General features: G+C 41.2%; 1 protein-coding gene across 3 annotated transcripts in view; it reads right to left on the bottom strand.

Annotated features, from left to right (window-relative positions):
- FER (FER tyrosine kinase) overlaps positions 1–22,944 on the bottom strand; it is a 223,864-nt gene that overhangs the window by 137,718 nt on the left and 63,202 nt on the right. For 2 of the 3 annotated variants that reach the window (XM_084833846.1, XM_084833847.1), the window contains exon 11: positions 1,791–1,883. In XM_084833846.1, coding sequence (XP_084689972.1) covers positions 1,791–1,883 — 93 coding nt within the window. Of the gene's footprint in view, positions 1–1,778; positions 1,884–22,944 lie in introns of all 3 variants that reach the window. The other variant, XM_084833845.1, reaches the window with a different exon arrangement.

The following is a 22,944-nucleotide window of genomic DNA, read 5'->3' as shown; positions in this document are numbered from 1 at the left end:
ACAGATTTCAGTCCAATAACAAAATATATTTTGTCTCTCATTTGGTTAGTATACTACAAAAGCTATAACCTACATAACTGTCTTTTCAGTAATATGAATGGGTGAGAGAAATCAGCCAGATAACGTCTGTGTTATCAGTTATGCGTATACTCAAGCTGGAGATTTCTCTCTGTTCTGCACTGTAAGAATGTTAAAAAGCACCAATCCAATACAGATTCTCCCCTATCGCAAAAAGTTCTCTTCTCATCCAGTTTGTCATTTTGTTGTATTTCAAACCATATTCCTCTCTTTCAATTAGGACAAATAAATAACTACCTGCACAACAGGCCATATTACAAGCTAGGTTTACTTTTAAATGCTAGTGTTACAAGTTTCATGAACTAAGAGCTCCACCAACACAGTAGCAGAAGTCCCCATGGAGACTACTCCACCACTATACAGAAGTACTCAACAAGTACTCTGCACAAGACCTTACATCTCTACTGGATGATTACCACCAGATAAATTTAGTTTCTTATGTGTCTAAGTGTGGAACTCACTGTGCTGAAAATGCTAAAAACCATGAAACAACTGAGCTAGTTATTTAATAAGAATAAACTCAAAATAATAATTTTTTAAAAAATTGAAAACATTCTCAAGCTCCTAGTCCAGTACATGAGAGCTAGTGTAGTGCAGTATTTAGAACATTAGGCTAAGACCAGAGAAACCAAGGTTCAAATCCCCTCTAAACCACGAAACCTGCTAGGCTACCTTGGACCAGTCTCTACCTTTCAGCCTAACCTACCTTAAGGGACTTATGGGGATAGGTGGGCAGAGCACGGAGGGGATCTTCTCCTCCACATTCTGGCCACCCTGCATTAGCAGCTAGACGGTCAATTTCAGCTGTCCAGCTGTAGCACTTCAGAGTGGGAGTGGGGGGCCGGCTGGCCAGCACATAGGAAGTATCAAAAAAATGCTTCTGCGGTCCCTACCTCTCCCCCAGGAATGTCCCCCTTTCCCTTGTTCCACGCTGCTCTTACAAGCACAGAGCCCGGGATGAACTGCACCTCTTACAAGGCAGTGGGGACGGGGAGGTGGTTTTCTGGGAACTGACTTCAGAGTGTGGGCTCCAAGGTCGGTTCCCGAAAACCAAAAAATATCCAATGGTCATCTAGCTGTTCTCTAGCACCCACAGGATCGCGCCCTAAGAGGTTGTTGTGAGGATGTAACAGGTATGAAGAGAATCATGTATACTGTCCTGAGCACTTTGGAGGTACAGCACCATAATAATGACTGACAGAAACCAGAAAATACTGTGGCTACCTCACCATATGAATGAGTCTTATTTTGGCTACATCTTACATGGATAAACAGATTTTGTCTGGTCCTCATTTTTAAGCAACCCAACCTGATTCACACTTCCTGGACTAGTACGTGGACTAGAATGTAGTTATCCTTCGTTTTTTGCACTTCTCGGAATTTTGTGAGAGTTTTTGGCCTTTTAGGTTGAAAATGCATACAAAAATGTGATTTTGTGGGGGGAAAATGTTAAAAATAATGCATATTTCCATTTTTATGTGTATGTTTTTTTTAAATTGCAGATTGATTCAGGAAAGGAATAGAACACACTTATGAATGAACACATGCAAAACTGACTGATATATCCATCCCTAACATTATCTAACAACTGTTCAATTTAATGCTAATGCTCCCTGCAGCAACTACCAGTTGTGTAGTTATGCACAGATTATAGTGGAAGAAAACTATTTCCATTAAAAAAACACATAAGAATACAATACCTGTGCACTTACCGATGAGGAGCCTAGCATAGACTTTGGAGATCTTATCATTCCAGCAATGGAGTGCCGAATGGTATCAAACCTGGAAACTTTATCTTTCTTATCCTAAGAAACAAGGGGAGGGAAAAGCAAACCATCAGAAATTAAATCACCCATCCTTTGTAGATTAAGTACTCGATGCTAGATGGGGTTTTGGCTGTATCAAATTTATTGGGTAAAATTAATTATTAAACTTTAGTAACTTTAATGAAACTTGCCTGCCTGTTTGCAGTTTCAGCCCAAAACGTTAATACTTTTGGAGAGTTTAAAAGCAACAAAAACAGTTAAACTGGGCAACAGGTCTAAAATCTAATATAATAAAATCAAGTCCCACCTATTTCTTTTTAGCCCTTCGAGGTATACCCAATCCCTAATCTAGAATGCCTTTTCAAGTGAGTGCATGATGTTGAATAAAACAGCAAAGACTTTAACTGTCATTCTCATATGAATGACATTCTCATATGTCATTCTCCCCACGCCCCATCTACCCACCTTATATCTTCCAGGGGAATTTTGTATGATGCTTGTCTACCACAAACAGATAAGCTGGTATTTTCAAAGAATAATTCTAGTTGCACTGCTATATCATGGTTTTAAGCTTTCATATTTTATATTGTTTTATGCTGCACCCTGTGGTTTTAATTTTTGTGAACTGCCCAGAGAGCTTCGGCTATTGGGCGGTACAGAAATGAAATGAAATAAATATTGCATCCTCGGTGATGGAACTCCCTCAGAGGAGAGGGCCTAGTTACCTCAAACCCAGAACATTTAGGAGGGCTGTAAAAATGGTTATGGTTCAGACAGCCTGTGGAGTAACATGAATTGGAGCTGTTACATTTTGCACTATTTTACAGACATTACTGACTTTTTGGAAGTGCAATTGTGTCATGTGGCCCAAGTCGGGCCCTTAATTAGAAGACAGGCTACAAATTCCTAAATAGAGACCAACGTTCCTATTTAAGGATCCCTATCTGCAGATTAGAGTGCCCTGGTTGTTTCGTTGCCTGCACGCATTACCTGATGCCAACCAGGGGACGGACAGCTCTCGATAAGTCAAGCAAAACAAATGAAAAACAAACTAGATCTACTAAAAACTGAGAGTATATGATAAAAACCGCTATATCAAAATAAAATGCTGCTATGACAAGAATCCTTCATACTCAACTTGAGCACTTTACCATAAATTTTATCATAAAAGTATACAGTACAGTTGGTATTCTAGACACTGAAGTGTTATTTATACTAACAGAGATTCAAGTCTAAATGCTAATGCTTATAGTCAAAATGACACCATCCACATAAGTGAGAAGGGTATAATCAGACTTGGGGAACAACAAGGTTTGCAGAAGTACAGAAAAATGCACAGAAGGAACAACCCCCCAAACAGCCTTGTGGTCGTGGAATGCTGACCAATCATGTGGGGTGAGTGGGTGGAAAACGGGTGGGTGCAGGCATGTGGGTGGGTGGGTGGATGGAAAATGGGTGTGGAAGGGCGAATGAGAGAAATGGAGTGTCTGGAATCCTGAACAGAAATACTCCACTCTGTAATACTTTCTTGCAGGTCCCACATCTTAATATTCCGTAAGAGTTATATCCCATTTCTTGGCCAAAGTAACTTCAACATATCCTGAATGCATCTTTGTGTTTTTCTTGAGTGTGTCTGTTTAAGATATAATGCCAGAAACCATCTTTCACATTTATAACCACAGGCATGCAGAGGTCACCAATTCAGGTGAACAGCGAAGGCACTGAAGTCACCCATTATCGTTCTGACCTAGGAAAGCTCTGATATGTCACAACCAAGTGCTGGAACTGCGGCTCACCACCTCTCCCCACTCTCTTGAAATGTGAAAGGAGGTGTGTGGTGTACTGCATTAACAATTTCCTGGGTCATATCAATGCATTCATCGCATTCATGGATACTTATGATTTGCCATCTCAGCTGTTCACTTGCATTCACCCAAGGCTTTCTCCCAAAGACTTTAAGGTATACCACAGGCCAATGTGAACTGAAAGTTGAATATCCTCCCTGGTGATCTGTTCAGTAATTGACCAAACTGGCAGACACATTTGTTATTGGATATTTAAAAGAAGCTTCAACTACATAATTCTACAACTTGCTGGATTTGATGCTACATTGGAAAACAAACTGAGTAAAGAAACCACCAGAGACAAGGGAGAATAGATGCAAATTTAACTTGTATACCAAAATAATCTTGAGGCAGTATTATATACAACGTTGCAACTAATATCTGTCCTATCTGCATCCAAGATTCTCCCAAATAAAATGTCTGACTCCTTTTAAACAGGCTCGTATCTACACATGGCACAGCAATTTTAAATTACAATCTGTCTGATAATAAAACAGGCTGCTCAGAGTCCACCGGCAGGTCGATTTTATATCAATGGATTAAATGGCTACTTAAAAAACTGCTCACTGCATTACCATGGATACAGCGCCTAATTTTGCTTCGAGGTCTGCCAGGAGTTGGGATGATCAGCTCATTTCACACACCTCAGGTAATGACAAGATAAAGGGTCTTCTTCAGATAAACGAGTCATGGGGATTAGCAGCAGCTAAATGACTGCTTCTTATAGCACTGAGGGGAAAAGGGACAAGAAACGATGTGCACATCCTGATGAGCTTCCTATGAATTCATTCAAGTAATGCCTTAATTTTACATTCACTAACACCCACACACCACCCCCGCTGTCTCCAAGACAGTGACTACAACAATACTCCTAGTTCTATTTTGCCTGGAGTCCTTAAATACATTTCTTTTAAAAAAATTAAAATTCAAAATTCAGTATTTTCCACAAATAGTAAGCAGAGCCAAGGGAAGAAAGGTTACCAGATTTCTCCGTAATACAGGGAGGTCAAAAACAGCTGCCAGGACTGATAGCTAAACAGCAGCTGTGCATGGAATAGATTGTCATCATGTATGTCCAAAGATTTCACCTAGAACAGCTATTACAATGTGGGTATTTAGCAAAGAGTGTGAAGTATCTCCTTCTCAGAAACCTAAACATTCAACCTGAGAGGTGGGGGGGAAGGAGAGACTAATGTTCTTACAATGTCTCCCATCCACACATGAGCCATCATTGTGTTAAGATCACTGAGATCCCTAAACATATGCAAGTATTGCGCCAAATTTCACATGCTAATAAAGATACAAGTAAATTAAGTGATTGGCCCAAGACATCTGAGAAAAGCATCACAATCCAAGCCATGCAGTCTGATCAACAAGCTATCACGCAACACAGAACGTAATTATGGGAAAACAAGCAGCGTGAAATGCAAGTCAAACATAGCAGGTGCAATTTAACATTTGCTTAGAAGCAAAGAGGGAGCTTATAAAATTCTGTACAAGACATCTGTTTCACAGTGTCCCTTGGTAATTACAAATAAAGTTGAAGAAGAAAGTCACAGAAGGAAAAGTACAGAAACTTATATAAAACAGAGCAGCCTTGCATCACCTGTCAAAAACCAAACAGACTAGAATTCCCCACATACTACAAATCAAATCTTGACAAATTCTTTGATTAAAAAAAGGATGAGAAAGTTTTCCCTATCCATGTGCGAGCATGCACACACACACACACACACATGTCCAAGGATGCATCTCATTTATAATATATTTCCTCAACTTCTGGACACCCTGAATTCTTATCTGTAGAAGGGAGGGACCGAAATCAGAAGTAGGCTTAAAATTGACTTTAAAAAAGTATATATAAAATGAGAAAAATCTGATTTAAGCAAGGTCTGTTAACTAAAGCAATAAATTGATCAATTGACTCAGCAGGGAAGTGTTCATATGTAACAGTATGCCGTAATTTAGTGTTATACATGCACAAACAGAAATGAGCCTGCATGCTCCTACTCCCCTGAAATCCTAAGGAGGAATAAACTGAGTTTCAGTTTTGTTTTAGCAGATTCCTGGTTTGTCATTACATGCAAATCAGGAATAGTGGATGAAAACAAACTCTAGTAAACTAACCAAGCCACAAAAACAATCCAGAGTTTGAAGCAACTGACTAGAGCTTATTTTAAACTACATATAATGACAAGCCAGGGATCTGCTAAAGTGAAACTAAATCCTGGTTTACTTCTCCTCCTGGCTGGGAGGAGGTGCAGGGTGCTCAAGTCCAGCACTTTGTGTGGGCATATTCCTGCTCATGCACATAACCTTAAATTATGGTTTACCATTATGTGTGAACTCACCAACTAACCAGATTAAAGGTGAAATTTGCTGGGTGCAACTACATTAAAGAATTTAAATATAGTCATAGTTTCTAAGTAGCAGTCAAACCAAGTTACTAAATAAAGGCATGCATGGATCACAAAATTCCTTTTTTCCTTTGTAACAATCTGGCACATGCTCACATCTTACTCCTCTCAAGGGAGAACAGGTCGAGAAATGCCCAATGTCAATTTACTTCTGAGCACGTTGCCACCACCTACAATTTCTTCCTGGATTGGAGACTGGAGGGACTTCAAAGCTACTATATATGTATATATATGTTTCCTCCTTGGAAACATGGACAGTAGGTAAGCTCATAAACAAGCCAGTTTAGGAGGCTATAAAGCCTTTCCCAAGTATCAATCCAAGTACCTTGTATTAGGAGTCAAAATTTAAAAAGTAGGGAAAGGACAGAAAAAAAATAAACAGAACAATATTCTCTAACTCTGCTTTTACCCTTAGGACAGGGATAGGGATTGTGTGGCCTTACAGATGTTGTTGGACTGAAATTCCCATTTGTTGTTGTTCAGTCGTTCAGTCGTGTCCCTCACCATTAGCTCTGCTGGAAAAGACTGATGGGAGCTGCAGACTAACAACATCTGGAGGGCTACACGTTCCCCACTCCTGACTAAGGAAATCCTAACTTCGGTAACTTACCTGAGAGGGGAATTCTCCTTCTGCATGCCAAAGCATGAGTTTGTGCACCAAGGACAAAAGACAAAGTAGACTGAACAATCCTTATTTTTATTGGGTGAGTTTCAGAAAGGGGAGGGGAGGATGACTGACAGTGAAAAAGCCACTGGCCAATGAGGTGAGTCACAGGAAGCAAAGGGATGTTGTCGAAAGGGGTGATTAAAGCTAGCAATTGCATCTTGAAGGTTAGAAAGAGAGGGAGATGGTCGGACTTTTTGTGCCAGATGGTCCTTGTGGATAAACAATTTTCTCTTCTTTATATATCCATAATTGTTTTATAAATAACTATATCAGGTTACTGAAAAACAAAATGGAACAACTAGATATATTACTTCTACAAAAATAAAACATCCAATTTTCTGTAAATCTGTTCCCTCTGGGTTTTTTTCCCTGCTGTTCTGCTATAATGTGTTAATTTAGCCATCATAGCAAGATCCCATATTTTATCCAACCATTCTTGCCTAAAAGATGTTATTTGCCCTCTTCAGTGTTTGCATACAATATTCTTGCTGCAGTCAACGTATAGACCTGGTTTGTAGGACACAACAGCCCACCGTGACTTAATCTACCTGCAGGGGCTATACACATTTTCCCCAGCACCAGTGGGCACCATTTCTGCATGGCGCCCGTGGGCACCCAGCTCGCCATGGCTTTTCATGTTGTGCAAACCCAGGCAGCAGAGGTTGCTGGACGGTTAGACAACCCTCAAGTAACCCTAAATCAAGCCACTGCCTGTGCCTCCTGGTTGAATCCTTTGTGCTGGGAAGTACTGGAATGATCTCAGGCATTATTGGCACTCCCTGCAAGCATCCAGATCTTAAAGATGAGGTCTTCAGCACCAGCACTCTCTGCCACTGGTCCCCCACCTTAGCAAGTGCACATTTTGGCAAAGGGGAGACCAAAGGCAGGAACAGCTTGCTCTTACCAGGAGAACCCATTACAAACTCAGACTTCACAGGGAGTTTGAGCTCAGCTCATCATGAGCTCAGAGTTCCCAAACTGGGGGAGTTAATTTCCAACTCTCCCCAACCTTAATTCACTCTTCAGCACCATCACTAAAAATAACTGCCTTTCTTTTAACACTGGAGTAACCTATATGACTTCAGTGGCATATACTCTAATTTATATCAATGTTATGAGACAGCAGAACAGCTTTTCAAGAAGTTTCCAGATGGCACACATTCTAACATTCAAAAGGCTGAGTCACCAAACACACTCAGGATGCTGAGAAGATAATGTTCCTGCAAGCCAACTGTTAGCTTTTTAAAACAGTAGCTTTGAAATGAAAGAATATGCTTGCCAAAGCATACAGTTTCTTCAACCAGAAACAAAATATGCAACAGAAACTAACACCCAATCACTTGTTCTATCATCTCTAAAAAGAGGCTTGTGATCAACTGATTTATAATATTTGTATCATCTTTCAAGGAAAAGTTCTCAAAGCACTTTAACATAGTAATATTAGGCAAGAATCTTGAAACGTCTTAAACATTTTCACTACAGTTTCATCAGGACTCTTCATCTGCACTCAACATTTGTTGAGTCTTGCAGGCCTCAATGGGAAGCTGGGCAGTTCTTAACCCTTGGGATTCTCAGTGGAAGAGGCTGTTGGAGACATTAGGGGAAGAAGAACGTAGATCATCCTTTCCCCAGCCCTCTTGTTGCTGTTGCCTCAGGTCCGGAGTGACCACAGGGGAACAGAGGCCACCCACCCTGGAAATGTGTTACTAAGCACCAGGCCCAAGTAACACAAGATGTTAGTGTCCCAAGGAGGGAGGAGGGATTCCTCTCAACACAAGCAGATGATATCAACAGCTCCTGGCTCATGGAACTCTCAAGCTTTGTGATGGATCCAAAGGATTACTGTTCAATGGATCTGAGATGTGGTTGTAACAAACTGAACGCAGCAGACGACCCCACTCACACCCAAGCCTTGGGGCAGAATAAAGGTAAGCATGGTGCAGAGACGTTTATTATCTTGCACTACAAAGTTCTGGAATTTAGGCCTTAAGCCACTGGTTCTCAAACTGTGGGATGACCCCTTGTGTGTGTGCAGGTCCAGAGAGTGGCAGAATCTAGAGGCAGGTAGAGGCAAAATCTATATGGGTTGAATATCCTGTCAGAGAAATTTCATTGATCCATCTTAAACATATAGGAATGAGTCCAACATCATTGCCCTATCTTTCCTAAAATAAGCTATTCCCACAACTAAGGAAGCTTAGAAGGAGCCATTGTTGTCTTCTTCTGATATTCCTTCCCTGTGCATGGTTTTCTGAAGGGGGTTGAATGATCCTTCTCATCTTCTAATGCTTGTGTTGGGATTAGTACTCCAATCCGCAGATCCTCAAATGCAGAAAACAACTTGCGCATACAGTTGTAACAAGACTCTTTCTTGTTTTAACTGCAAGCAAGAATCTCTGCGTACACACTGACCTATGGAACATGAGGTTGGCACAGGGAGGATTGGCAAGAGAAGTAAACAAGCAGGACCGGCAACAAATAGTTGCAGTATCTCCTCACATCTTAATAAAAGTATTGATTGATTGATTGATTGTACCCTGCCCTTTCTACAGAGAAAAGTGGCACTCCAGACAGCTTACAGTCATAAATAAAACTTGATTAAAACAATAAAGCAATGCATCAAAATACAAAAAACACAGCCATAACAGCATAACAGCACCCACCCCAACAGACCTGCTTAAATGCAAAAGGCCTGCTTGAATAAAACCGTCTTTGCCTGCCAGCAGAAAGACAACAGAGAGGGAGCAAACCTAGCCTCCATTCACAGAGAGTTCCACAGTCTGAGAGCAACCACCAAGAAGGCCCTCTATCGTGTTGCCACCAAACATGTTCCTGAAGGCAGCAGTATCAAAAGAAGGGTCTCCCCTAAAGATCTTAAGACCCAGGAAGGCTGATATGGGAGACTGTGGTTGTACTCCTGTTCAGGGTTCCAGCCAGCCATGACTTCCACCAGAATACCATTAGCTATTAGGGGCTAAAGCAATCCAGTTCATTCTCTCTCTCTCTCTCTCTCGCCAACTGGATTTCTGTTTTTCTCTTCCAAATGGAGTGGCTCCAGGAGACCATTACGTCCTCGTTGGCTGGGGCTTTTTGCAGTCCCCCCCCCCACTTTATTTACTTTTTTTGTACTTCTGTCTACCTTTGGATTTATTAATCCCTTAATAGAAGCCTGCTTCTTCCTTCTGAGCTCAGCAGCCTTGCAATTACTAGGAGACCTTAGGACTCACTCCCTTATAGCAGGCTATTGGGGCGTGTAGCATGAAGGCACCAACCTTTTAATCTAGAGGGGAGACTGCCAACTTTCCTTCCACAGTCTGCACATTGTTTTATCTCTCTTCCTACCTTTCTACTCTTACATGCCCACTGCCAGGAGCTTGCTTGCAATGAATTTTGAAGTTGGAGGGGGAAGGGCAGGAAGAGCTCCCTGTGAAATACTGCAATTTCACACAGCATCTGATAATATTGCCCCAAACTGGAACCATTGGCTTCTGCAGATGTTCAGTAGCTTCAGCAGACCAAAGAATTTAATCAGCCTCCACAAACCTTTTTCTCCCCCTCCACTTTAATTTCTCCCCTATAGCTGCAGGCAGATTATTGCAAAAGGAGGGTTAGGACTATGTGACATCATGATCCAGGAAGTGCTGGGGCTTTTAAATAGGTTCTACAGTTTTAAAAAAGCAAGAAAAGCCCTGAGCCACCTCACCTCATAAAGTTAATTTAAGTATGTGCAACCCTCACACACCCTCCACACCCTTGTAAATTCCTCTGAAGTGCTACCCCTCTGAAAGGAGCCTCTCTCCCCCACTCCATTTCCAGTCACAATTCTTCTTTTCCTCTTCTTCCCTCCTCTATCCTGGGCTTTCTTTCTCTTCTTTATTCTATCCAGAACAAGTCTTGGGGAATTCTCAAGCGGGGAAGCTGGTGGGAAACAGACGTTCTGAATTGTATTTGACTTTATACAGACAAGAGAATTTGTTTTTCTCCTCCTCCCCCTCCCCCAGGTCTTTGAGAAAAGTGGGTTCGCATGGTTGCAGAGGAAGGAATTTGGGGGCTGTTTTGTTTGTCAGTCGCCATTATCCAGCAATAGGAAGGGCAGAGTGGCAGAGCACATACTTGGCATGCAGAAGACCCCAGGTTCGATCCCCGGAATCTCCAGGTAGGGGTAGGAAAGAATCCTGCCTGAAACCATGGTGAACCACTGCCATTCAGTGTTGACTGACTCAGTATAAGGCAGCTTCCCACGTTCCTATGAATAAAAATAGGAGTTAAAATTCTTCGGGTGGAGGGGAGATATACAGCTCACTTGTGCAATTCTGTGTATGTCTACTCAGAAGTAAGTCCCATTATGTTAAATGGGGCTTACGTACAGAAAACTGTACCTAAGATTCCAGCACGTTACTTTTGCGGGGAGATCTGCAGCCTGATCTTCTACATATTTATTCAGAAATTGTCCTGAGTTGTCAGCATGGTACAGCAGGCTTAATAAACTGTCCACCTAATTACAATCCACTGAGTTGTCTACCCTTTCAGCCCCATTCTATGCATGTTTTGTTATCTGTGTTTTCCTTCTTTCTTTTTGCATGGACTCTAGCTTCAGTGATGAGGGAAAGGCACTTAGTACATGCTCAGAGTTTCTCCATAACTTAACCCTAGTTTTAAAAACAGATTCATTGGATGAATCCTGGTGAAGTCTTGGCACAACTTAAGTTATGGGGAGAAGGAGACGGTAAGAGTTTGCACATAACAAGGAGGAGGTAGAGGAGAACTCCACAAAACAAAAACAAGACATCTGTTTTTATGGAGAGTTGCTGGAGGATGGAAGAATGAGGAAAGACTGTTGTGTTGAAGGGAACAGAATGGGGAGGGTGAGGGTGTAAATGCTCAGTGATGAGAAAAAAGCCTTCTGCATAAGCTCAGAGGAATTCTTTATTTCACTTTTAACACTGGTAAAATGTAAATCAATTCTAAGTTTGCATGCATACATGTGCACTGAATTCAGATAAAGACTGAAGCCCAAGCAAAACCGGGCAGATTTCATGTCTCAAAATAACATATTTTGGTTTGGTGTCTCTAAATGCTGTAGAAGGAGGTAGGGAGTGTGGCTGAGTGACTGACAGGTCCACCTTCTAATCCTATGGAACATTGTACCATGGGCTGCAATTGCTGTGCTTTGGTGGAAGGAGAAGACGGGTTTAAGGCTTCACTATGAAAAAGCCTTAAACTGTATTTCAAACATCATAATTCCTTATCCCCTACTCCTATCCACCTGAAATTTTGCAGGTTTCTTGCAGGGGTATACCTCTATGACCCATGCCAAAATTAGAAAAATACCAGTAGGATAGAGGGTAAAGGGAAGGGGAAGCAAATAATCATACGCATCAAATGATCAGATCAGCCTGCCTCTCTTTTCTACAACCCCAGTCCCAACATGCAAATAACATGCCAGAGTAAGTTTGGCTACGCAAAGTCACATGAAAGTTATTGCATTTATGTTTAAAAGTTTTAACGCAGCATTCTGAGTCACCAACACATGGAGTTAACTAGATGTAAATATGGAGCTAACCGCTGGTTGAACTCATAGAAACCCTGATCGATTTACCAAGGGAAGTAGTATGCAAAGCCCATTTATAAACAGATATCTAAAACTGAAATGTAGATAACCACTTCCAAGTGACACTAATATAATTTCAAATCACCCAACTAATGTACTTAAATGCTCTTTCCAAAGCAATAGGGATTAGACTTTCTACTGATACTCTATCGACAGTACAACAAAATATAAGTATACTGGAGCAGATAGTGTTGTATTTGGACTGTAAAAATCTGGGTTCAAATCACAGTGAGCTCCCTTAGCCTGATCTACCTTACAGGGGTTTTGGTTGGGAAAAAAAGGGATAATCTCATGTGTGCCAACCTGAAAAAAGGAAAGATGGGATACAAATATTAACCATAATCATAACAATAATGTCATCAACAACTCTGCTGTTAGATGCAAATTATAAAATATGGACTAGCACCTAGCATTTTTATAGTATTTTGGCCTGGAAAGCCTTAGATGTGTTGCAGAACCCAGAGTCAGAGAGACCACGGAGTGAAGGAAAAAGAGATTCTTTATTTAACGCGCGGGCTTAAGGCTGGAATCATTTCCAAAGAGCCAGAAGCCCCGATTTACATTAGCACATTGGTTTTATAGACATTGTGACACATATGAAACGGCTCCTCCTCCCCCTCCCGCATGGGGTTGCAATCCTCAACATTTCTTCTCTTAGCACTATTGTTTATAATACAAGAACTGGGTTATAGGGTAGCCATGATAAGGAGAGAACAGAAGAGAACAGCAGAGAACAAGATATACAATTGTATGACCTTTGACAAGATAAGGAATTCCTGTGTCTCGTCAGCTTACAACAATATATTCAAGGGAGAAATAGCTCAGCAAGAACATGAAGCATGAGACTGCATGAGGCTACTTAGTCTGACCCCTGATATGGCTGCTACATTCCCCCCTTAAATGCATAATTTCATTACAATTATAGCATTTTTGATAACCATACAAAGCTTTTTGTGACATACATATTACTTAGCCTCTTGTTGGGCTATTAGAGCGTAGAGGGCAGCAGTTTTACTAGCTGAGACATAAAACAGATTGGTTAAACAGCGCATAAGACAAGGAACGCAGAGACATATTACAATTTTTAGTTAGTTGGAGTGCTCGAGGCTGCCGTTGACGGATTTTCTCGGGCTACAGGGGAAGAATTGGCACCAGTTTAATTGGCGGCTGAGGCAACATGGGTGGTTATCAGACAAGTTGGCAGGAATGAATGACCAAGTGCGGGAATTACATGTCTAAAACCATCCATGAGGCAAAAGTATGTGGGCATCATTAAAAGATATGTTTTGAATTTTATTACAGTGGAAGGGGGCCAGGGATAGCTTTGTATTTTCTGGAAAAAAAATTTGACAATTAAGCATTTGTGCACACGTAGCATTTGTTTCAGCAATGATGGGGGTGCGTAGAGTGAACTCTGTAGGGGGTAGGATCTTTGCAACTATGCCCCAATTAGCATTTTGGGAATAAGTTAAACTTACACCATAAACTTTTAACATGGTATCTTTTTGAATTTTCTCAGGATGTCTACAGACAGGTATTAGGCAAGAGCTAATAAGCCCGTTTGCAGGTATACCTCTTGGCAAACAAAAATGTTTTATGCTCGTGATGTTAGCCAGGTGAAGCCAGTAATTATCAGCAAATCACTGGGACAAACTTCTCCTTCCAGGGGCAGACCCCCCTTTTTGCACCTTATTAAGGAAACACAATGCAACACTACTAACACTACAACACGCATGTTTGATCTTCTTTGGGATCTGACCGTACGCTGGGCAGCTATTCACCTGGCAAGCTGCAGTAGGGTCTAGTCCCCTTCTTCAATTCTCCAGTTGCAGGTCTGACCGTACGCAGGGGGACAGTTTCCCGGTGTGTCCACAGTAAGGTCTAGCCTGAGTCTTCTTACTGCTTTTTCAGAATGATTTTTAAAGGATTTTCAGGATTTCTGTTTATGGTCTACTTTCCCCCTCTCGCTCTCTTGACTCGTGTCCAATGTATCCAGGGTTTAATTCTAGCTGCTTTCATAGCTGCGGGGGTGGAAAGTATGACAGTTTTCAGTCCTCTCCATCTGGGAGTCAAAGGGTTATTTTTCCCTCTTTAACTCATACTTTAACTCTTGGTTGGAACGGATGAGCTTCTGTGATGGGAATGGCTTATTTTTTTAAGACAAAGCGGCGCTGGGCTTGAAGAACTTTGCTCAGTGTTTGAACTTTTTGTTTAAGGCTAACGTTTGCTTGCTTTTGATGCTGCTCCAGTGTCAATTATGAAGTCAATGTCACGGCCCCTCACAGTCAATATCACGGCCCCTCTCAAGCTGTCTCCCTCTTCGCCCATTCTGGCCTCTTTGGTTTTTTCCTTTGTGTATTTGATTTATTTTATTTGGGCATTCATGCCACTAATGTCCATCTTGTCCACACTGGGCACACTGGTTCTTTTTTAAGAATCTTCTGCCTCTGCCGGGTCTTCTTCTTTTCTTTTTTCGTTTACGTCTTCTTGGGCCTCTGGGTCGAGGGGGGTGTACTGGCGATAGGCATTTGAAAGATGCTCCAAGTACGCTCTGGGGCCTCGGTGGCACCTTGCAGCACTTTAGACACTTTGGTCATATTAATTGACTTCTTCATACCTGCTTTCATGGCTTCTAACAGCAGGGTTTGATACTGGGTGAGGCGCTCTAGCCCAACTTGTGTTTTGGGATTCCAGCGAGGGGGGGATTACTTACAAGGAGACTTTATTGGGTAACTTACAGCACACAGGCGTACTTAATTGTTGGATCAGACAGCTTCTCTGAACCATGAGCTATTGGGCTAAATGGGTTTTTATACCATACATGTTACCCATGAGGCAGCACAACACTAGCAAGCATTTTTAGCATAGGCTAGAAGTGTTTGGTTCTCAGGCACAGCTTCCTGTAAACAACTTCGCTTCCCAAAGTGCTTGATAACACTTTTATTTATTAGTATGGGAAGACAAATTTTTTCTTTCTTTTGCTTTCTTTTTCTTTGCTGATCTGCCTGTATTGCAGATCATGTTTCAAACTTTTTATATAAAACTTTCTGCTCCATGCACCAGCCTTGTCTCTTTATTTGTCTTTTTCAAGTTAAACTTACTCACTTAAACCTTTCTGCCTTACACTAGTCCCAATGACATACATTTGGGATAGGCTCTTCTTCTCCTTCTAGTTACATTTTCTTTATTTTAAAGAACTATTACATTATTGTGGCTACTTTACCCCAGGTAATAAGCTCCAGGCACAATCAGCTGCTTTTAATTTATCATGGGGGCAACTATGGCCACGCTTCTTTTTTATAAATGTTTTTTCTTTGCCTCTTGCCTTTTCTTTCTTTTTTCTCTCTTCTCTGTCTTCTACTTTCTCTATTCCTTCTTTTCTACTTGCTTTTGTCTTTCTTTTCTTGTCATCTATTGGGAACCACACTTAGTATCATTTGGAGTTGCAACTAACACTAATCTGCAAATATCACATATACTTTATGATATCTAAGAAATCATAAAATATATACAACAAACTTTTTCTGCAATTTAACACAATGAATGGAAAACACTTCTTGCATGGTAAGGCATGATGGAGCAGATCCAGCAATCATACTGGTCTTCTGGCTGAAAGCTCAGGGCTCATTAAAATCAAGGGACGGGCATACCCACACACGCAGAGTTCTAGGTCACCATTTTTGCATCGGCAACTCTATGCTGCATGAGTTCTGGCAGAAGGAAATCTAAAAGTCACAGATCAAACTTAGCCTGCTGTACACTGAGCTGACTACAAACACAGACACATGGTCCACAGCGATGAGAGTTCAAGTTTATCAAAAGCTTCACAGCACTGTCCATGGCAAGTCTTTGACAATTTAAAATTTTAGTTCATGTGCAGAGTATCTCTAAAAAGCCCAGATGATGATGGAGGCAAACAGTGAAGGCTCTGGGCAATGAAGATGCGATGTTTCCAGCAAAGGCTCTCTACTTTTGCATGAGTTTAAAAAGGGAAAGTGTGGCCCTACACCCCTTTTGACAGACAAGGGCCTTTAACTTTTTAGCAAGGCCTCTGTCTAAACAGAGCGGCACAGCTCAGCTCTCTAGCCGTGACGCTTTAACCTGGGCAACTCCTCTGTAAATTTTATTTTACTTCTGTCAGGTTCTCTCACAGACATTTTAAAAACTTACTCTTTTTTTTTTTCTCTTCTAACCTGGTACACGAAAGCACTGAAACACTGAGTGCCAAAACTCAGGACGCTGGGGGGTGATGGGCATCGCCTTATACTTGCATTTTTCAAGCAGCCATTAATCTTCGGGGAGGCAGTGGGGTGATTTGCAGGACTTCAAAGGCAAGCTTCTCAGTTTGTTTGTATTTGTAAATCCCAAGCTCAAAACAGGACACGATGAGGTACAGGGCCACCAAATTCTTGCTTTGGCACGGGCAACAAATAACTCGGGTTAGCTTTCTTCGCTGGGGTCTCAAACAGGAAAACAGTCTTAATTTAAAGTTGTAACATCACTGACAGCGTCAGCCAGCCAGCTACACAGTTCTCATTGTTTTTTAAGACAGTTGCTCTAATATCTTCTTTTCTTCTCAATCAGGTTGGGTCTCCCAGCTTACACAGTTTATTGCAGCTTCCAGGAGCATGGCAGTAGCGTGATTTTGGCTTGGCCAGGAACATGCTGTCTGGTTTCTCGGTCTCTTTAGCACACACACTTAGGCAGTGTAACACTGGACACTCAAATCAGTGAGATTTCTTCATTGCAGGGAATCCCACGGCAAAAGCTTAATGGTTACGCTCTTCAGAAATCATATAGCTGATGGTCAGTAGCTACAGGCTCTATGCAATTTTAACACAGTTCAAAGCTAAACACGGCTACCTTGACAGAGATCTTCAACGTGGTCTCTCCGCTTCATTCTGCTTTGGGACAGTCTTATGGCACACTTTTCACTCGAAGAGGGGTCTAGCCTGTGCTCTGGGGGCTGATTCTTCACCTTTATTTTCTATTTTGCCTTCATCTTCTGGGTCTTCATTTTCAGTTTCCATTTCTTAGGGATTTCATCTCAATTAGGCGAGGTGATGATGTTGCACAACTCAGAACGTTGTGGGCAATTTTCCTGCCCCCCCCCCCTCTCGGCGCGCTAGGCTAACAGCTACTTCTTCGGCCTTACACTCTCATGCTCCCACGCTTTGTTAAAAGCCAGACTGTCCTGCAACATTTTTCTAATTAACAGCCTCAGATCTTGTTTTTTTTTTTCTCTCAGCTCGACCTTGAGCTTTTTGCTGTTTTCTCTCTCTATTCTGAATCTTTTTTTAAAAAAAACCTTTTTCCTTCTTTGTTTGACATACATCTCAAGGGGGTGCAAGGTTTGCTTCCCCCACCACCCATAGCCTCCCTCCTAAATTGAAGACATACACAATTAGGGAATGGGAATTGGTCAGTGAGTAAGGGGTCTCACTGGCCGACACAAGAGGATTTTTCACACCACGCACTTTGCTACTGGCCTGGGCACCCGGACGGTCAACGGTATGCGTCAGAAACCGCAGTAGCCACTCACACAATCATCAATCTCTCCACTACATCCATATGTCCCTGCCACCCACTTTTCCCACTTTTTACCAGAACGGAAAACGGCTTCCCCAGCTTCCTCAGCTTCCTACTGAGTACTGGCGTGCTGGGTACTGGCGCCCACTCGGGGGTGTGATCAGGCCCCCCTTCTACCCGCAAGGAGTAGGTTCTTTTGTATACGTATACCACCAACACTGACCTTCTTCATAAGGCGGGGCCCTCTTTTTTTCTGCCCAGTGGCCTTTCTCCCTAAAGGCGGGGCCCTCTTTTTCCCATATACTTGCCTTTCTCCTGAAGGCTTCCAATGTGGGTTTCAACTCAATTGCAGCTGCGATACAGGCAGGGCTCAAGTTCCTTCCTCCGCTTCCCAAGGTTCTCTTGCTGCTCACTACCGTTTGGGCGATCCCGGTGCAGGCTTTCTCCCATTCACTCGACAAAAAGGTCGGTGGCGCCAAGAAAGGGAGGCATGCGCCGAGCTCGTCCTCCCGGTGCGGCGATCAAGAGCAGGCAACTGCCACCTGTCTGGCTCAGAGCCTGCCACATCCGAGTCACGGCACCATTTATGTTGCAGAACCCAGAGTCAGAGAGACCACGGAGTGAAGGAAAAAGAGATTCTTTATTTAACGCGCGGGCTTAAGGCTGGAATCATTTCCAAAGAGCCAGAAGCCCCGATTTACATTAGCACATTGGTTTTATAGACATTGTGACACATATGAAACGGCTCCTCCTCCCCCTCCCGCATGGGGTTGCAATCCTCAACATTTCTTCTCTTAGCACTATTGTTTATAATACAAGAACTGGGTTATAGGGTAGCCATGATAAGGAGAGAACAGAAGAGAACAGCAGAGAACAAGATATACAATTGTATGACCTTTGACAAGATAAGGAATTCCTGTGTCTCGTCAGCTTACAACAATATATTCAAGGGAGAAAGAGCTCAGCAAGAACATGAAGCATGAGACTGCATGAGGCTACTTAGTCTGACCCCTGATATGGCTGCTACAGATGTTCTTAGTTGGGAAAAGATTAAATATTTTGAACAACTACTCTAGAGCAACTGTTTATATGTGCTCTTTCTTGCAGCCAGTTAGAAAACGATTGTAATATAATCGAACAACAGAATTATATCAAACAAAATTGTTTCAAGAATTATGACCTAGCTGCTGAAGGAAACTAAGTTCCTCTTTACAGTATCAGGTCTGCACAAGCACCATGGGAGAAACTGATAACCTAATCTCAAAAGAAGCCTATCCACAACAAAGGTAATATCTCATTACAATTCTAGACAAGCCATGTATCTTGCAACATTTACTTTAAGTTCAGATTGAGTGTTAAATTCAAAGTAATAAATCTAAGATAATTAATAAGCCTGCTAAATAAATACCAGCAATAAAATACTAAAAGAGGAAAAATGCATAAAATATTTTAAACCTTTTTTTCTCCAGTTCACAGTACTTTAAACTGCAATACTTGGGAACAATATCTTCCATCATTCTATGGCACAGAATCTATGCAGTGTTGTCCATGATTTACCATTTCATATGCTAAGTACGACAAAATGCAAAAATGCGTTGCTCAAATATCTAGTGGCAAAAATCAATCCCTCCAAAAATTGCAGTTGATGATCAATGCAATCTTTCCCTAGAATTCCAAGGAGAAATGACAGAATGATACAATATAAATTCATGGCAAGCCATAAAAATATATCTTTCTGAATTCACATGAGTCTAAAATCCAACACCTCATTTTATTCAACCTTCCTATAATACAATCTTTCCCAACTTGGTGCCCTCCAGATGTTTTGGATCTCAATCATCATCAGCCCCAGTCAGCACAGCCAATGGTCAGGAATGCTGGGAACTGAAGTCCAAAACATTTGGAGGGCACTAGTTTGCAGAATGCTACTGTGACAACAAGCAACATGTCAAAATGACCACATGATTTGACTTTTGGATTATGTAGTCTTGTAAATCTATCACTTCCCTTTAATAGTTGAACTGTTACTTTTCTTCAACTAATATTTATTTATTTATTTATTACATTTCTATACCATCCCATAGCCAAAGCTCTCTGGGCAGTTTACAAAAGTTAAAACATTAAAATACAATATATAAAGTTTAAAAGCCATTTACATAAACGCCTAGGGACAATATATATGAACAACATATAACTAAAAACAACTTTGAACTAAAAACAATTTAACAAAAAATAAAAAATAATAAAACAATAAAACAACACAGCTTAAAACAACACACACAGCCTTTGAAGTGTTCAGAAACTTTCAACTGCTTCAGAATATGGCAGCTAAGCTGTTGGCAGGAGCTTGTCATGGTTAACATAGATTTATTTTTAAATCTATTAAAGTACTTAATTTGCTCTCAGTCTGTTTCAAGGCCCCATTCAAGATTTTGACCAAATGGTACCTGAAGAATCACCTACTCCTGTATGTACACTGTGCGAAAGCCAAGGGAGTCACTGTCGGCCCTCCTTTGGATGCCCCAGCCTGCAAAGATTAAGTGTGGTTGTCTCCAACCTGTGGTCTGCTTGTCTCCTTCAGGTGCCAAATGAAGCCCATCCTTTTCAACTGGCTTTTTGTGTGTTCATCTGTTGGTTTAATTTGGTTTGGCTTTGTGTTCTGACAGTACAATCTCTGACCAATTGCTTTACAGCTCTGTCCTTTATTCAGCATGTTTTAGTTTGTCCATTATGTATGTTTTACTTTAATTTTGAATTTCTGTGATGTTTTGCCATGTGTTAATTTGGAGAAAGCCAGCATACACATTTTAAAAACAGACAGTTTCAGAATGAGTTTATGAAAATTATATTGGAGGCAGGCCTCTATTTCATTATGTGTAGAAGTCATTAACAGGGCAGGAGAGATCCAATTGTATCTTACTTATTTACTGCTTTCACATCCCCAGACGTTGCTTATAAGGAATCTCCATATCGAGCTGACATTGTGACCAGAATGAACTAAGGAGGCAAAACGCTCTGATCACAAGTTAAATCACCTTAGGTTAACCATTTTGGCAAATCTGATCCTTCTTCATTTTGTCTATCATGACTCCAACTTTTTGGAATTCAGGAAAACTTTCATATCCACCATGTGCCACTCAGTGAACTCAAGGTGACCATGCACAAGATCTGCCAGGAACTGATGTTACTCCAGCCCTTCTGCAATGGGGATACAGTTTACAACAGATCTTATACCTGGCCAAAGAGATCAATCTGGAGTACATATGATTCCAGAGAAGACACCCCACCCCGAATGCCAATTCCATCTACTCGTTCTGTAAGGGTGCTATTTTTCCTGGATTGCTGCAGGACGTGTTAACAGCAACAGCGGCAGGGATATCAGAGCTGAGGAGATGCTTTAACATTATATTCCCTCAGGAGTCCCACCTCTGAGATTAGTTAATAGCTTTGTACTGAAATATAGAATTTTAAGCTGCCTTGGGAATCATCTAGGTTGAAAGGTAGTTAAATCTACTGATTAGTTCCTCTCCTCATCTAATTTGTTAAACTGGAAATTAAGCTGGCTTCGGAGTACTAACATTTTAACTCCTTTAAAAAAAAAAAATCCTTAGTCCTGCTCTCCTGGAATGAGAGGAAGTCCATAAAAGAGAATAAAAGCTTAGATTTTGCCACTCTTATGCAGTACTTCAAGTTAGGTAAAACTGCATTCTGCACCCTAAGTACAGATAATTCTACTCATATGTAGATACAAGCAGAAGCTCTGTAGTCCAGTTCTCTACAGTCCTGTTCTGTAGATCTAGACTAGGGGTAGGCAGCCTGGTGCTCTCCAGTTATTTTGAACTATAACTCCCATCATGCCTTACCATTGGCCATGTTTACTGAGGCTGATGTGAGCTCTACTCCAAAACTTCTGAACAATGCCAGATTGCCTACCCCAATCAAGACAATACATAATATTAGGAGAAAAAGACTACATTATCCTAAATCATTTAGTTATGAGCAAAGAGTTTATTCCACACAGAAATATTCTGGCACTAAGTATATCCAGGTCTCCAGCCTACATGTGTAGTACAATCCCAGAAACACTTTAGTTTAACCATTTAAAATCTCTTTGTAATTTATGGCTTTAAAACACAAGACTTTTAAACCATGCTGGAAAACAAAAGAGACAATAATTCAGGGCTTGGTAGCTAGAAACATGATTGCAATAATAAACTATGTTTAATAATTAAACTGAGAAAACAGTAGCAACCAGAAAATGCAGAATAAAATGTGTTTTTTTGTTATGTGGGGGGGTGTTATAGTTCTTTGGCATCAGCACAGGGAAAAAAGGGTGGGGTGGGGCAAACACAGTGGATCTCATTTAAAAAATACCAGTGAAACAATTAATATGGTCCTTAATTCACCATTTATATCCTATAACCTCAAAACTTACTTAGGGTTACAGCCTTTCAGGCAGAAAACAGGTAATATGTGGCGCTCTAATATATATAAGGCAATCCAAAGATAAAAGTTATCTTTCCTCTACTTTAAAGCGAGCTTCTAGTGTAATTGGATAGTGCTGAAATTCTACCATTGTCTCCACACCTCTGTCAGGAATCTGGACTCCATAATGTAAAAATAAAATGTCTTCACTATCAACCACTACTCTGGCCTCATCCCACTCTTCAAACCAGATTCTTGAAGTAATAGTTAAAGCTAGTCCTATTTACATTTCTAGCTGTTCTACATATGTGGGAGATTCCCTAAACAACATTTTTAAAACTTCCAGAACAGCCCAACAAGAACATGTGAGTTTCCAGGACTTAGAGTATATATTTCAAGCAGCAATCCTATAGATACTTACCTGAAAGTCCCACTGAACTGAACGGGACTTACTTCTGAATAGGCTCGAATAGGATTGTGCTGTCAAGAGTAATTGTGAAGTCACTAACAGGCTTTTGCAAAGGAAAAAAGAAGCTAAGATCAACAAGATACCATTCAAGAATGCAATCATGAAACACATCACAGAAACAGTAGGGTTTAAAGCAGG

Source organism: Heloderma suspectum, chromosome 2, assembly GCF_057233095.1.
Source record: "Heloderma suspectum isolate Gila_16-S chromosome 2, 16-S_ref, whole genome shotgun sequence".
NCBI lineage: Eukaryota > Metazoa > Chordata > Lepidosauria > Squamata > Helodermatidae > Heloderma > Heloderma suspectum.
This window is presented reverse-complemented; position numbering and strand designations above follow the sequence as displayed.